This window comes from Saccopteryx leptura, chromosome 4, assembly GCF_036850995.1.
Source record: "Saccopteryx leptura isolate mSacLep1 chromosome 4, mSacLep1_pri_phased_curated, whole genome shotgun sequence".
Taxonomy (NCBI): domain Eukaryota; kingdom Metazoa; phylum Chordata; class Mammalia; order Chiroptera; family Emballonuridae; genus Saccopteryx; species Saccopteryx leptura.
In genome coordinates, this window is record NC_089506.1 from 98,179,096 (window position 1) to 98,194,781 (window position 15,686).

The following is a 15,686-nucleotide window of genomic DNA, read 5'->3' on the forward strand; positions in this document are numbered from 1 at the left end:
CGGCCGTGTCACTCTCGGGGTCTGCACGCGAGTCTCACAATGCCGGCATTAGGCTCGGTCACAGAAACCCGGCTTTGCGGAGCCCGCAACATTTGCATTCTGAGAAAACGCCGGCCATTGTGGGGCTGTGTTTGTTCTCAGGATTTCGAGACAGTTGCAGACGAAGTCGCTAACACCGAGTGAAAGGGGCTCCTTTAAGCCAGCCCAGGCCTTTGGGATGAGAAGAAGTCGATTTGAGGGCTTTCGCGGGGCCGGATCAGCGCCCGGGGCGGGCGAGCTCCCCTCCTGGCCCCCTGCTCCTCCGACCCACCTCCCGGGACACGCAGCTTCCCCGGGGAGGTGCTGTGGGTGGTGAGGCTCTATTTAAAATTACATTTCCATAATCCGGAGGCTGCGGGCGGCGGGGGCCGGAGCTCCGGGCGCTCGCAGGCCTTCACACCTCTGCAGGCGGCTGGGAAAGGCCTCCGCGCGCCGCCGCCGCCGCCGTGCTCGCGGCTCTGCTCCTCCGCTCGCGCTCCGCGTCCTCCTCCGCGTCCCCGCCCAGGGCCCCGCGCTCGGCGCTGCCCCGCGCCGCCGCCGTCGCGGCCGCTTGCGAGAGGCCTGGGCTCTGGCGGAGGACAGACTGCTCTGGACTCGCCGCCCCGCCGCCCCGCGCCCCCCCCCCCACGCCGCCCCGCGGCCCCTCCCCGCCCGCCCCGCACCCGCCGCCCCGCCGCCCTGCGCCTCGCCCCCCCCCCCCCCCCGCCGCCCCGCGCCCCCCCCCCGCCGCCCCGCGCCCCCCCCCCCCGCCGCCCCGCGCCCCTCCCCGCCGCCCCGCGCCCCCTCCCCGCCTCTTGGCTTTTGCGTGTCCTCCGCGCGCCCCCGAACCACCTCTACACACGCCGAGTTTATTTCAGTCTTGAGGCTGTGAATGACATGGAAGTGTTTTGAGCGAAAATATCAGATAGTTCCTATTTTTCCGCCAAGCAAAATAACAAACAAGCAAACAAAACAAAACACAGAACAAAACAAACAAAAAAAACCCACCACTTTAAACAACGCGCGGCCGGACTCCAGCCAGAACCGAGAGGTGCGAGGGCGCAAAAGTGGGGTCCGGCTCTTCGCCACTCGCAGCCAAGCAGCTAGTCTTAGCACAGGCACACGGCGTCCTCTCGGCGACTTCGGGCCCGCCCTCCCCTCGCTTCCTCTCCCTTCCCCTCCTCCCACGGTTCTCGGCTCAACTGCAACCGCGGGGCGCGGTGACTTTCCAGGTTCGCCACCAGCAGCCGGGGAGGCCGCTGTCCGACTTGGGAGTTCTGAATCTGTTCGGGTCTGGGCCCACCCGGGAGCGCAGGTGAGGAGCAAGGGCCAGACCTTTGAGGCTCCAAAAGTCACCAGCAGGTCCCAAGCCAGGTGGAGAAGTTGCGAGGTTCGGAAAGTATATAGAAAGTTATTTCGGCTGCACAGAACCCTCCGAGAAATGTCTTTTGGGGCGGGAGCAGAGAGAGAGAGCACCTCGTTAAATGGCAGTGGGAGGAGGGGGAAGAGATGGCTGACAGTTGGACTCCTGTAGGGGGCGTACCCCTTTCCTTGTCCCTGGGCGACTGCAGGTGCCTGGCCTCATTGCTTTTAGTATTCCCGAGGCTGCAAGGTGGAAAACGTAGGATAGGGAACCGAGAGACATGACAGCTCAGAGGAAGTCCCCAATTATCCACCGCCTCCTCCTCCCAATCTTGTAAGAACTTTTATTTATTGATGGCTGGCGCTGCAGTTTTTGCTCTCTGGCAACTCCAAGTACCTCCTCCTTCGTCCTCTTCCTCCCCCGCTACTCACCCAGCTCCTTGTTTGGACTCCCTACTTTGAGGGGACTCCTGCATCTTTTTTGGGAAAAAAAAAGATCCAGGACACATTCCTTCAAGTTTGAGAGCTAGGGTGTTAAAAGCAGGACTAAAATCAGTATTCAGAAGAATGTTTACTGAATGCAGTTTGCTTATTAAATCCAACGCCTCTTAAAATATTTTTCTTCTAGTATGATATGTGATTTTGTTGTTACCTTTCCCCTTCCGAGTATGTTTTCTTAGCCTGTTCAGTAAAGCTCTTCAGCAAGAATCAGTAAGAATTTCTCTTGTACCTGTTTGAATACCCATCGCCCTGATCTTCAGGCATAATTGAGGGGGAACACCCGTGGGGGCAGTGACATGCCCGGCCAGCCCCAGAACCCACCCAGCCCAGGGCTTCGCAATGTCGAATCTCAACACTTTCTTAGGCAGATGGTTATGTTTCCCCAGGTTCGTGCCAGGTTTCAACGTCATGCTGTGATTTTGTTCTTCTGGAACGGGATGAGTGTTGCTTCCCAGAGCGGCCCTATTAGAACAGAAAGAAAATCCTCTAAATAGGCGGAACAAGGCATCAGGAGGGAAAGTTTGCTAAATGCACTTTAATAGGAGCCGTGTATTGTGTGGAATTCAGCGCCCATCACAGTTTAGCCAGAGAGTTATGGCAGTGATTGAGGATGAATAGAGGAACATAATGGATACATGTGGCGTTTGCTCATTATATTCAAGTTAGCCCAACTCTACTGTTCGAAACTGTTCAGCTTTCTCTCCCCTTAGCTTGTCACAGTGAAATAATACAGACATCGGGGCCTCCAATGGGATCGCCTGCCACGCCATACTATTTCCACAGCTAACGAGGGCTTCATAAGCCTTTGATACAGTCTGATCTTTGAAACCTTTCCAAATCTCCTCAAGCTTATGCTAAATCCTATTTAGAACTTTTTTTCCTTGCCTGCTAGCGCCCAGGGCTTAAGAAAGCCATTTGGACAGTGACATGCATACTAACACATCGCAAGGTTCTTCACTGAAAGGGAAGTGGCAACTCTGATAACCAGGCCTCACACGAGCAAAACACAATTGTGTACACAAATTTGAATAAAATCAATTTTCCCTTCTCCTTTGGGCTCCTTAATCGAGAGGCTCTATTCAGGACGCTGTAGGAACCTGGGAGAGAGGACGAGAGAGCCTCACCGGGCAAAGCAAGTCTGTGGAAAGGGAGGGGGCTGCGAGAGCTTGGAAGCCCTTCGAGGTGCAAAAGGCAGAGGAGGGGAGCGGTCTTGAGCCACAGGGGAGAAGTCCTAGCGTGCTTGCTCTTAGATCAAGCGGCAGGCACCAGAGGAGCACAATAAACAAAACCTGTGCCAACTCCCCCACATGCAGGAAAGGAAAAGAAAAAGGAGTTAAAGAAACAAAGGAAGATTCCCTAATATTCCTTTCTTGTTTTCCGCTCCAAGCCTTTCCACACATTAAAGGGATTGTCAGAGGCTGGCTTAGGAGCGGCGCAAGGATAAGGTCGCCATTGGCTGGCTGGCTCGGGTGGTTTGCATATCCGCGGCTATAAAAGCCGAGGCAGAGCGCGGCGGCGCAGCACCAGCCAGGAAGTGGGAGAGGGAGGTGCAGGGAGAGGGCGGGTCCGCCGCGCGTTCTTAGAGCCCGCCGGAGCTGCGGAGCTGCTGCCGGCAGACTTCTTCCGCACCTGGCTCGCGAAGAGCGTGCTCCGAGGAGCCTGGGACTCACGTCCGAACCTGCAAACCAGAGAGAAACCTTTTCTTCAGCATTTTGGAATAGCACTTGGGCTGACGGCATGAGTGCTGTAAGGCGCGGGGGTAGCCCTAGCCTTTTACCTTTGCAGCTCTTCAGCCTCTGCTGGGTGCTCTCAGTGGCCCAGAGCAAGACAGTGCGATACAGCACCTTTGAGGAGGACGCCCCCGGCACGGTCATTGGGACCCTGGCTGAGGACTTACATATGAAAGTGTCCGGAGACACAAGCTTCCGCCTGATGAAACAGTTCAACAGCTCGCTGCTGCGGGTACGCGAGGGTGACGGGCAGCTGACCGTCGGGGACGCGGGCCTGGACCGGGAGCGGCTGTGCGGCCAGGCCCCACAGTGCGTGTTGGCCTTCGACGTGGTCAGCTTCTCTCAGGAGCAGTTCCGGCTGGTGCACGTGGAGGTGGAGGTGAGGGACGTCAACGACCACGCGCCACGCTTCCCCCGAACCCAGATCCCCGTGGAGGTGTCCGAGGGCGCGGCCGTGGGCACGCGCATCCCCTTAGAGGTGCCGATGGACGAGGACGTGGGTGCCAACGGGCTGCAGAGCGTACGCCTGGCCGACCCGCACAGCCCCTTCCGAGTGGAACTGCAGACGCGCGCAGACGGTGCCCAGTGTGCCGACCTGGTGCTGCTGCAAGAGCTGGACCGCGAAAGCCAGGCCGCCTACAGCCTGGAGCTGGTGGCCCAGGACGGCGGCCGCCCGCCGCGCTCCGCTACGGCAGCCCTCAGCGTGCGTGTGCTGGACGCCAACGACCACAGCCCGGCCTTCCCGCAGGGTGCGGTGGCCGAAGTGGAGTTGGCAGAGGATGCGCCCGTGGGCTCGCTGCTGCTCGACCTAGACGCGACCGACCCCGACGAGGGCCCCAACGGAGACGTGGTGTTCACCTTCGGCCCCCGTACTCCTGCCGAGGCGCGCCGGCTCTTTCGCCTCGACCCGCGCTCGGGACGCCTTACCCTTGCCGGACCTGTGGACTACGAACGCCAGGACACCTACGAGCTGGACGTGCGGGCGCAGGATCGTGGCCCGGGTCCCCGTTCTGCCACCTGCAAGGTCATCGTGCGCATCCGCGACGTCAATGATAATGCACCGGACATCGCCATCACCCCGCTGGCCGCCCCCAGCGCGTCTGCCTCATCGCCCTTCGCCGCCGCCGCTGCCGCCGCCGCTGCTCTGGAAGGGACAGACACGACCTCGTCGACCGGATCCAGGACGCCAGAGGCCGGTGCCATCTCGCTGGTGCCAGAGGGGGCTGCGCGGGAGAGCCTGGTGGCTCTGGTCAGCACCTCGGACAGGGACTCGGGCCCTAATGGGCAGGTGCGCTGCGCCCTCTACGGGCACGAGCACTTTCGGCTACAGCCGGCCTACGCCGGCAGCTACCTGGTGGTGACCGCCGCATCCTTGGACCGCGAACGCATCGCAGAGTACAACCTGACGCTAGTGGCCGAGGACCGCGGGGCGCCCCCGCTACGCACCGTGCGGCCCTACACGGTGCGTGTGGGTGACGAGAACGACAATGCGCCGCTCTTCACGCAGCGGGTCTACGAGGTGTCAGTGCGAGAGAACAACCCACCCGGTGCCTACTTGGCCACGGTGGCCGCACGGGACCCTGACCTGGGCCGTAACGGCCAGGTCACCTACCGACTGATGGAGGCCGAGGTGGGCCGCGCTGGAGGCGCCGTGTCCACCTACGTCTCAGTGGACCCTGCCACCGGGGCCATCTACGCGCTGCGCAGCTTCGACTATGAGACTCTGCGCCAACTTGACGTGCGCATCCAGGCCAGCGACGGCGGCTCCCCTCAGCTCTCCAGCAGCGCCGTGGTGCAAGTGCGGGTGCTGGACCAGAACGACCACGCGCCGGTCTTGGTGCACCCGGCGACAGCCAACGGCTCTCTGGAAGTGGCAGTCTCCAAGCGCACTGCAAGGGACATGACCGTGGCGCGCGTGCAGGCCCGAGACGCTGACGAGGGTGCTAACGGGGAGCTTGCATTCGACCTCCTGCTGCAGGAGCCGCGGGAACTCTTCGCCATCAGCCGCCGCACGGGGGAGATCGTGCTCACCGGAGATCTCTCGCAAGAGCCGCCGGGCCGCGTGTTCCCGGCGCTGCTGGTCATATCCGACGGCGGCAGTCCCCCGCTCTCCACCACTGCCACAGTCAGCTTCGTGGTGACAGCAGGCGGCGGGCGTGGGTCCGTGGCGCCCGCCAGTGCCCGGAGCCCAGAGCGCTCTCGCCCTCCCGGCTCGCGGCTCGCGGCGTCTGGGCCGGCGCTACAATGGGATACGCCGCTGATCGTCATCATCGTGCTGGCGGGGAGCTGCACGCTGCTGCTGGCCGCCATCATCGCCATCGCCACCACCTGCAATCGCCGCAGGAAGGAGGTGCGCAAAGGGGGGCCCCGCCGGGAAGAGCGGCCCGGGGCGGCGGGCGGCGGCGCCTCGGCTCCTGGCTCCCCGGAAGAGGCCACCCGGGGAGCCGGGCCCAGGCCCAACATGTTCGACGTGCTCACCTTCCCTGGCAGCGGCAAAGCGCCCTTTGGCAGCCCTGCGGCCGATGCGCCCCCGCCCGCGGTCGCGGCGGCCGAAGTGCTGGGCTCCGAGGGCGGCAGCGCCACCGGGGAAAGCTCCTGTCACTTCGAGGGGCAGCAGCGGCTCCGCGGCGCGCACCCCGAGGTGAGGCCTTCCTTCGGCTAAGCGCCCCCCCCCCCCGCCCCCGTGCTCCGGGGACAAACTGGGGGAAGAGACTGGAGGGGTCTGGATGGGTGTGCGCAATAGATGCCTAACCAGTCGCACGTGTGTTTTGTGTTTTGTTTGGTTTGGTTTGGTTTGGTTTGGTTTGGTTTGGTTTGGTTTTTGTCCAACCCTCACCCCCGTTTCCCCCTTTCCCTGCTGCAGCCCTACGGTGCCTCCCCTGGCTTCAGAAAGGAGCCAGCGCCCCCTGTAGCGGTCTGGAAAGGACATTCCTTCAACACCATCTCTGGCCGAGAAGCGGAGAAGTTCAGCGGCAAAGATAGCGGCAAAGGGGACAGTGATTTCAACGACAGCGATTCCGACATCAGCGGGGACGCTCTGAAAAAGGATCTCATCAACCACATGCAGAGTGGTGAGTACTCTTCTTTCCTGCGAAGTTCAGGATTCCTCCCCTCCCTCTCCTTTTGCCATTTCTTCCCTCCTCTCAATGTTTGTTCCCAAACATACTCCCTCTTCCTCACTTTTTAAAGTCCTGAATTTCTGGATCCTGGCAGGCCTCATACAATGAAGTTTAATACGAAAGATTGAGACAGCTCCACAACTTGAATTAAGCACAGCCAGCACACCCAGAAGCAAGGGTGATGCTAGTTATCTGCTTCTCTCTCTCTCTCTCTCTCTCTCTCTCTCTCTCTCTCCCCCAGCAGAAGAAGCTAAGCCAACTTGGAGTTAGATGGCTTTACAGGAAGCAATGTTTTCAAATGTTGACTCACTAGTATTCATCTTCATAAAGGTTTTCCTCTTCAGCCACCCTGACCGAGTCTGACATTCTGAAGATGGAAGCCTACCCGTCTCAGTAAAAATCATGCTCTCTCCCTTTATCTTTTGTGTTAGGACTGTGGGCATGCACGGCTGAGTGTAAGATCCTGGGCCACTCTGACCGCTGCTGGAGCCCGTCATGTGGAGGGCCCAACACGCAGCCCTCCACTCACCCACCAGCTCAGATGTCAACTTTCTGTAAGAGCACATCGCTGCCTCGGGATCCTCTGCGCAGAGATAATTACTACCAGGCCCAGCTGCCCAAGACAGTGGGGCTGCAGAGCGTCTATGAGAAAGTGCTGCACAGAGACTATGACAGGACAGTCACTCTGCTCTCCCCTCCTCGTCCAGGGAGGCTCCCAGACTTGCAGGAGATTGGGGTACCCCTTTATCAGTCCCCCCCTGGAAGGTACCAGTCCCCAAAGAAGGAAGCTAGTGAGAATGTATAAACCCCATGCTGCATGTCTTCACACATATACAGCTCACTCTGAGAAGCCCCTAAGTTATTGACCAGTTTCAGTGTTGTATATATATAAATATGCAAGATGTGCCTTAAAATGAAGTTGTTGGAAGCTTTTTCCAATTACGTTGGTACTGTTTGGTATTTGCAAACAAAAATGTAGTTAATGTAATTTTTATGAAATGTGTGCCGTATTTAATTTTTTTATCATGCTATTAACTTTAATTTCACTTGCAGCTTGCCATTTTCTTAGTGTTTTTAACTGTACATTGTGTAATGTAATGTTTGTATATAATGAAATTTTGTTATATTTTTATATAATAAAAGCTAAGGTGGAAGTTATTGCCAAAGGAAATGTCTGTAAGACGAAAAACAAAACATGTTGGAATTACATAATGGAAACTTATCTTTTACCTGAAACAACCTAGTGTTTGAGAAGTTTTGCTTGCCATGTATAACTTGTATATCTTGAGTCTGTGGTAGATTTCAAATTCAATGTTATTTAATTACATTTGGTTTTCTGTAAACCGTGTCACTTATAAGCACAGTAATAAAGGAGTTGTCATGTGTTTGAAGAGTCTGCTAATTGCTTTTCATGAAGTTGCCTATAGTCAGACATTTATAAATAATTTGAGTACCAGAATTAAACCTTAGAAGGGCTAATTATTTGGGCATTATTAATGTTCATGGCAATATTAAACCTGTGGGATTCAAGTATTGGAAAGCCTCATCAAAGCTTTACAAATATTTGCTGATTTTGTAAAATGTGCTTCTCCATAAACATAAATTCCTACCCTACCTTATTCACTCAACAAATATTTATGAAGCATCTACCATAAAGTCAAGGAAAGCTGTTTGGGCTGTTCACTCGCTAATTAAACATCAGTAGAGCTTTTACTAACCATAGTAACTCCTAGGAGCTGAAGTTCAAGGTTAAGAAGACATCCCAAGGAGCTCTTAGCGTATTAGGGATGTTAGTATCAAAAAGACATTCAAATTTATGGATGGAATGACATGCTGCTTGGAATTTGCTATATGATATAAAATTGATAAAATATTGATCATTAATGCTAGCATGGGTATGTGTGTATGTGGGGGAGGTAATTATCAATCTATTTGTTATGTTTGAAATGTCTACAGTGGAAGATTTTAAGGACCTATGCCTTATTCTCTATGCATTCATTTCACTTGAAATTTAAATGACAATAAGAGCTGACATTTACTGAACAAGCTTTTATAGGAGCGAAGCTCATTTCAAACATTCTGCTTGAATTACCTCATTTAACTTTCAGTCTGTCCTCATGATATGAAAACTATCATCTCCATTTCACAAGTTAAAAAATGAGCACAGTGACGTTAGATAAAATGCCCAAAGTCACACAGCAAACAAGTGGCCAAGATGAAATTTAAACCCAATTATTCAAGGCAAGAAAATAAAATGAAGCAACAACAACAAAAAATTTAACTTCAAAGAAGCAAAGTATTGGGTGGAATGGTCCCAGTGCATTGCCTTTACTGCCTGATTATTGTTTAGCCCTTTGTATTTATAAAGTGCCTGTGTTCCTTTATTACTAATTATAAAGTGTGAGACACTTTAATGAATCAAGCAGCCCTCAAAGCTGCCTGTTGAAGTTATAATTGAAACCAGTGGTGGCTCCAAGCTGAACAGCAGGGTGGGCACACACAAGTGCTTCGCCACCCATGGCCTATGCAAAGTTCGGTGGTTTCTATAGGCAACTCAGCTGAACTTGCACTTAACAAGCTCAGACTGGCCAGACCTCATGTTCTGAAAGTGTTGGATGTGACCAGGTTATCAGACAGTTCCAGAACCATGATGACCAGGCCCAAAGGGAGCAGACGTCCCATTCTTACACCTAAAGCTTTATTCTTGAGCAGTCCCGTCAAATGATGAATGAATAATCCCACAGTGTAGTCTAAAAGCATCTAATCTCTGAAGGTCTTTGCCTGCTTTTGTCCTTAAAAAGTAAAATAATGTCGGCCCTGGCGGGTTGGCTCAGTGGTAGAGCGTCGGCCTAGCGCGCGGAGGACCCGGGTTCGATTCCCGGCCAGGGCACACAGGAGAAGTGCCCATTTGCTTCTCCACCCCTCCGCCGCGCCTTCCTCTCTGTCTCTCTCTTCCCCTCCTGCAGCCAAGGCTCCATTGGAGCAAAGATGGCCCCGGCGCTGGGGATGGCTCTTTGGCCTCTGCCTCAGGCGCTAGAGTGGCTCTGGTTGCAACATGGCGACGCCCAGGATGGGCAGAGCATCGCCCCCTGGTGGGCAGAGCGTCGCCCCATGGTGGGCGTGCCGGGTGGATCCCGGTCGGGCGCATGCGGGAGTCTGTCTGACTGTCTCTCCCTGTTTCCAGCTTCAGAAAAATGAAAAAAAAAAAAAAAAGTAAAATAATGTCATTGTCATTATTTCATTTTGTACTGTGAAACTATTTCATTATTCAAAAAAATTTTTGGTTTGCAAAACCTCTATGACTTCATTGTCATATTTTTCCTCCTTAGAGAAATGACCAGTAAAAGACCTTATTTTTTTTGGCACTTAAAAAATATAGAATACTCCATTCAGTCCTTAAAAAAAATTTTTTTTTTAAATAAAGAAGAGTGTGAGGATCTCTATGTGTCAGCAGCAGGAACCCTTAAAGAAACAGAAGCTATATAAAAAAGGCTTTCTGCTTTTCTCCAAAAATATTTATTCTCAAGCACATTTTTAGAAAACATATTGCACCCTGGCCAACCAGTGGATAGAGCATCAGCCTGGCATATGATGTCCCAGTTTTGATTCCTGGTCAAGGCACACAAGAGACGTGACCATCTGCTTCTCACCCCCACCTTCTCCCACTTCTCTCCCTCTTCCCCTCCCACAGCAGTGGCCCAGTTGGTCCAGGCACTGGGGATAATTCAGTTGGTCCCAGCTTATCAGCCTCAGGTGCTAAAAATAGCTTGGTTGATTCCAGCATGAAGAGTTGCTGGGTGGATCTCAGTCCGGGTGCATGCAGGAGTCTGTCTCACTGACTCCCCTCCTCCCACTAAAAAAATATATATATAGATATAGATATAGATATAGATATAGATATAGATATAGATATAGATATGTGAGTATACACATATATATGTCGCTTTATTAAATTAAATGAGATTTATATATGCAGAATATTTAGAACAATGCCTGGCCTACAGTAATAACCACACTCTATATTCCTTTTTCCTTGCCTTCCTTTGGAGCCTGTCTTTATAGTAACTGTCCGGACAGTCCCGCCCACTTAAGGAAGAGGAAACACACAGGATGTCTGGCCTTGTTCTGACACTGGTTTGTTCTCTTTACTTCTTCCACTTTCATTTATGTGTAGTCAACACTCTACAAACAAGTATAGTTAGAGTGAACATCACAAGCAAACTCACCAGCCCTAACAATTGTGATGGTACCACCACAAATATCTCTTTGGAGCTAGACACCTACAACCCTTGGGCATCTTGGCTGTGAGCGCTGCAACATGGAGAAGCCATTGGGGAAGTGAAAGTTCACCTTGAAAGATAAAGCCAAAGCCAGGCTTTACCTATTTCACATTTTTATGTCTGGCCCCATTGACTTGGATATCTTATGCTTCCTAATATAAAATATCCATCAAAGAAACCACTTCAAAAAATAAAAATGTAAGTGGTTTCAACATCTATTGAAAAATGCATTCTAAAATAGACCAAAAACAGGATGTATGTCTCCAAGTACAAATATATATGCACATGGAAAGAAAATATATATATACTATATATATATGTATATATATATATATGATATATTTAAAATTAAGATGAGTTCCATGGCATAATTAGCTAAATATCTGGCTTATCTCACTGGCAAATATTAGCTTTTATCATCTAAATTTTCATTTTAGTAAATATACATATTCACTTTAGTACTGAATTTAGTAACACAGAATAATTGAAATGCTGTAAGTTTGAAAGCAAACTAAAGCTTTCAAAAAGTAAAGTAAAGTAATACAATACTCTATGGGGCACTGTGCTTTGCAACAACTCAGAAGGGTTTTGAAAATGCTGTTTAGTTTTCAACAGCTCTGCAATAACTCAAGAGAGTATTTACTGCTCCCTTTCTTCAGAGGGAAATTATCTACAACGCAATTCACCTACAGATTCAGATTCACCTAGTAAGTGAACAGCAGGTAGAAAGAGACAACTGGAAGTTTGAAAGTGCCAGATTAAACATGCTCTTGGAGCTGGGGACAGAAATCTTCACTCGTTATCAGAGTACAGGATTGGCCCCCACAAAACTTGTTAAAGGAATCTGTGTCAAAGTGAAGCCTGCATAATTTAACTGAATTAGGGAAATTTCATTTGCCAACCTCATATGACACTTGGCAATATCACAGGTACCTTGAATTCAACATGTCCAAGTCAAAACTCACCCTTCCTTCTCTGCCATCCTCACTCCCGAAACTACCACTCTGGCGATTATTTTAAACTCAATGAATGGGACTGCTGTGCTTAGACCAAACTCAAATACAAAACGCATTTTAAGACTTCAGCATATTTCTTACTTCCACTCATCAAGGTCCATTTGCCACATACTGTTTAATTGTCCCTTCAGTCCATCCTAGCAGGTATGATCAGTGGTGGGATTCAAATAATTTAACAACCAGTTCTCTGCCCTAATGACCATTTTAAGTATAAAAAGAATGATATACCGAAAGGTAGTTTATTATTTCATGCATTTAATATTTAAATAACAATAGAAGAGAGACACAAAATGAGATTGTTATAAGAAAGAGTTTTAAAATATTAATGAAAAAATATTAAATAATACCTGACCAAAAACAATAAAACTGTTATTTAAGATATTTCCGTATTGCCTCTTGGTTGGCGTCCCACTTGCAACTTTTTCACCTACGGACCGAATGAACATTACTACGGGCGTTTAGAATACGCTGTTGTGCAGTTGAACGATACAAAAGAATAAGGAATGTAAATTTGTGATTTCCGCATTGGGCAGCTGCCCAGGTGCCCACCTTTGAAAGAACCTGATTACAAGTGCCATTTTAACAACTGGTTTGCCAAACTCAACAAAAAATTAGGTATCGGTTCTGCTGAACCAGTGTGAACCAACTGAATCCCACCACAGGATATGATGCTCTCTGCCTGAGTCCCCACTGCCAACAACTGAGTTCACCTTGACTGCAATGGATACTTCCCAGAGCATGGGAACAGACTCCATCACAAGCATCTGTCTCTGCTGCTTGTGACTTGCTGAGGACATGGGTTGAGGCCACCAGGGTTGAGGCCACAGAAGCTTGTTCAGTCTGTGCACAGAGCTGTCTGGAAATACTGAGGATTTAAGACCTGCAGATCCATCCTTCAGCCAATTAGGGACAGGTGCTGGTGCATAAATACTCCGGTTCTCCCATCCCGTGTAGGGACAGTTTCCATCCCCCGAGTGTCCCACGTGAACTCAGTCCCCAGTTGCCCAGCGCAGCAGTCCCCTCCACACCACCTTCATTGGCTTTCCTCCTTCCCTATCTCACTGTTCTTGCTGTCCTTTCTGGGATCCTCTGCCCCCGAGTCTTTGTTTCCTGGCCTGTTTTTAGGGGGACACTCCAAATCAGGATGGCTGCAAAAGAATATAAATAAGGACATAGTTGTTTAGTGATTACTGCATTGCAGGCCCTGCACCAAGTGTTCTCAATTAATTCTCACAACCTTACCAGATAAGGACTCAGTAAACTATCTTATATAAGGGAGAGTGAGGCTTGGAGAGGTAAGGAAACTTGCCATATGTCACACAGTTGATATTAGGAGGGACTGTCATTAAATTGAAGAGCTATCTGATACAGAATAGAGCATACTGCCTTATTCAAATTTTCATCGCTTTTTTCCTGGGTTCCAGCAAAATCTACTATCAGCCCTCCCTGCAGTCACCATTCCATCATTCTCCACACTGCTTTAAGACGAAGTCCGCAGTGCTGTCCAGGGCACCTGGATCCTTCTTGCTCCAGCCCTGTTTCCCCTCCTTGGTTCTGCTGTTGCGCTGTCCAGGGCACCCGGGTCCTTCTTGCTCCAGCCCTGTTCCCCTCCTTGGTTCTGCTGTTGCGCTGTCCAGGGCACCCGGGTCCTTCTTGCTCCAGCCCTGTTCCCCTCCTTGGTTCTGCTGTTGCGCTGTCCAGGGCACCCGGGTCCTTCTTGCTCCAGCCCTGTTCCCCTCCTTGGTTCTGCTGTTGCGCTGTCCAGGGCACCCGGATCCTTCTTGCTCCAGCCCTGTTCCCCTCCTTGGTTCTGCTGTCGCTCTACCTCCCCCCAACTCTCTGACTCACACACACACCTGGCACTTCAGCCAGAAAGATCTACTTGTGTTTCACCTCTCCATCCTGATCCTTCTGCCTAGAATGACATTCTATTGCCTCTCACTCTCTCCCTTTCCCACACTCTCTCTTCTTTGGCCCTTTCTTCTTATCTTTCAAAACTGTTGAAGAATCACTTACCCCCTCTTCCAGCCACCAGCAAGGCAGGGCAGAATGCACCTGCTGTGTGTTTCCTTAGCACTTGCCAAACTGAGGGTAATTGTTGCTCCACTTATCTATCCCCCACGCTGACCCAGGAAACCAAGGACTGCCTGTGTCCTTCATCTCTCTGTCCCTAGCACCTGGTACACTGGCTGGTAATAACAATTCAATAAAAGCACTTGCTGAATGGAATGACTCACTGAGCTCAACACAAAAGGTCATGGTTACACACCATATCCAAGAGACTCTGCATCTACAAGCCAACACACCTCCCCATAGCAGGTCTGTGCTGGATATGCCTCCAAATCAAACCAGACCAATAGATTTTCATCCACCCCAGCTAGTCTAATGGCTTCAGCAGTGCTTGGAGGATGCAGAAGTAGCATCGGCCAAGACCATAAATAAGTCACCTTATCTTTGAAAGTAAAGCCCTCCTCATCTTCCAATCTCAATGCAACAGCATCTTTTAAGACCCAACTTGAGATATTTGCAGAAGTCTGTGGGCACCATATAGCTATAGATTTTATTTATTTATTTATTTATTTTTAGAGAGAGAGAGAGAGAGAGAGAGAGACAGGAAAGGAGAGATGAGGGGAGGAAGGAAATAAGAAGCATCAACTCAGAGTTGATTCACTTGAGTTGTTTATTGATTATCTAGAGATTTGATATGGTCTAGTCCATTTTGGTATCTGAAGCCACATGGCCTAAATAATCCAAATAATTGTCAAACCTTCATTTGTGTTCTTTAACCACAACAAACCATTACGTTTATGAAAGCATCAAATTGTTTTCTATGCTAAATATTGGATATTAGTCTTCCATCACTAGACTTTGTCTAGTTTGCCAAATTTTCTTCCTATCAGTTCTAGGAAAGTTACTGTTGAGGGGTGAAGATTTGCTTCCAGTGAATGTCACTAAATCATCAGAGAAAGAACCGGGCTATTGGAGGTATTGGGTGAGTGGGGAGGGATGAAATCTCAATATTATTCAGCAACTGACTTTCAGCTATCACTTAACCTCACTGTGATTCATTCTGCTTATCTGCCCAAAGCCCTCAATCATTAGCCTCACTGGAGGTCTGAGATGAACCAATGAAGACGTCAAAGTGCTGCAGGAATGCTAAGGACTGGGTCAGCATCCTCCTATGCTAGTGGAATTCAATGTCACCTCTTTGTCCTGGTATTCCTCCCCACACACGTGGTGAGGCAACTTTCAGGCGATGCCTACATACAAAAGCTAATAAAAATCACATTCTGCATAATTATCTAGATATTTTCAGGTACCCATATGGAACTCTAAAGTGTCTTTATAAATAAATCCTTCAATTCCTCACTTAACTTTTGGTGATTATCTTAAGTCAAAGTTCCTAAGAAGCCCATCCTGAGATGGGGATTTTTCTAGAAGCACTTATTGAGGAAGTGCTCTCAGAAGGGGGGAGAGGACAGTAGAAAAGGGCAGGGGAAGAAAACTCAACAAGATGGTTTTAGTTTCAGTCTGACCCCACCTGAGCTCTAGAGCACAAATTGGTAGCAGACTTTTGTTTCCCCTTATCAGTCCCTGCCCTCTGGAAAGAGGAGAAGCTCATAGCACGGGCTTCCTGTTAGGCTGAGGGCAATTCTCCCG

The 15,686-nt window shown here is 50.5% G+C and overlaps 1 protein-coding gene across 2 annotated transcripts; it reads left to right on the top strand.

Moving 5' to 3' along the window:
• Positions 1–3,423: 3,423 nt before the first annotated feature.
• PCDH8 (protocadherin 8) lies at positions 3,424–8,096 on the top strand. Of its 2 annotated transcripts, none has more exons than XM_066380811.1 (3): positions 3,424–6,252; positions 6,475–6,682; positions 7,162–8,096. In XM_066380811.1, the coding sequence occupies exons 1-3, from the start codon at positions 3,619–3,621 to the stop codon at positions 7,533–7,535; spliced, it is 3,216 nt and encodes a 1,071-aa protein (XP_066236908.1). In that variant the 5' UTR covers positions 3,424–3,618; the 3' UTR covers positions 7,536–8,096. The 2 variants fall into 2 exon arrangements, with proteins under 2 accessions (XP_066236908.1, XP_066236909.1); XM_066380812.1 differs by having other exon boundaries at positions 3,424–5,961.
• Positions 8,097–15,686: the final 7,590 nt, after the last annotated feature.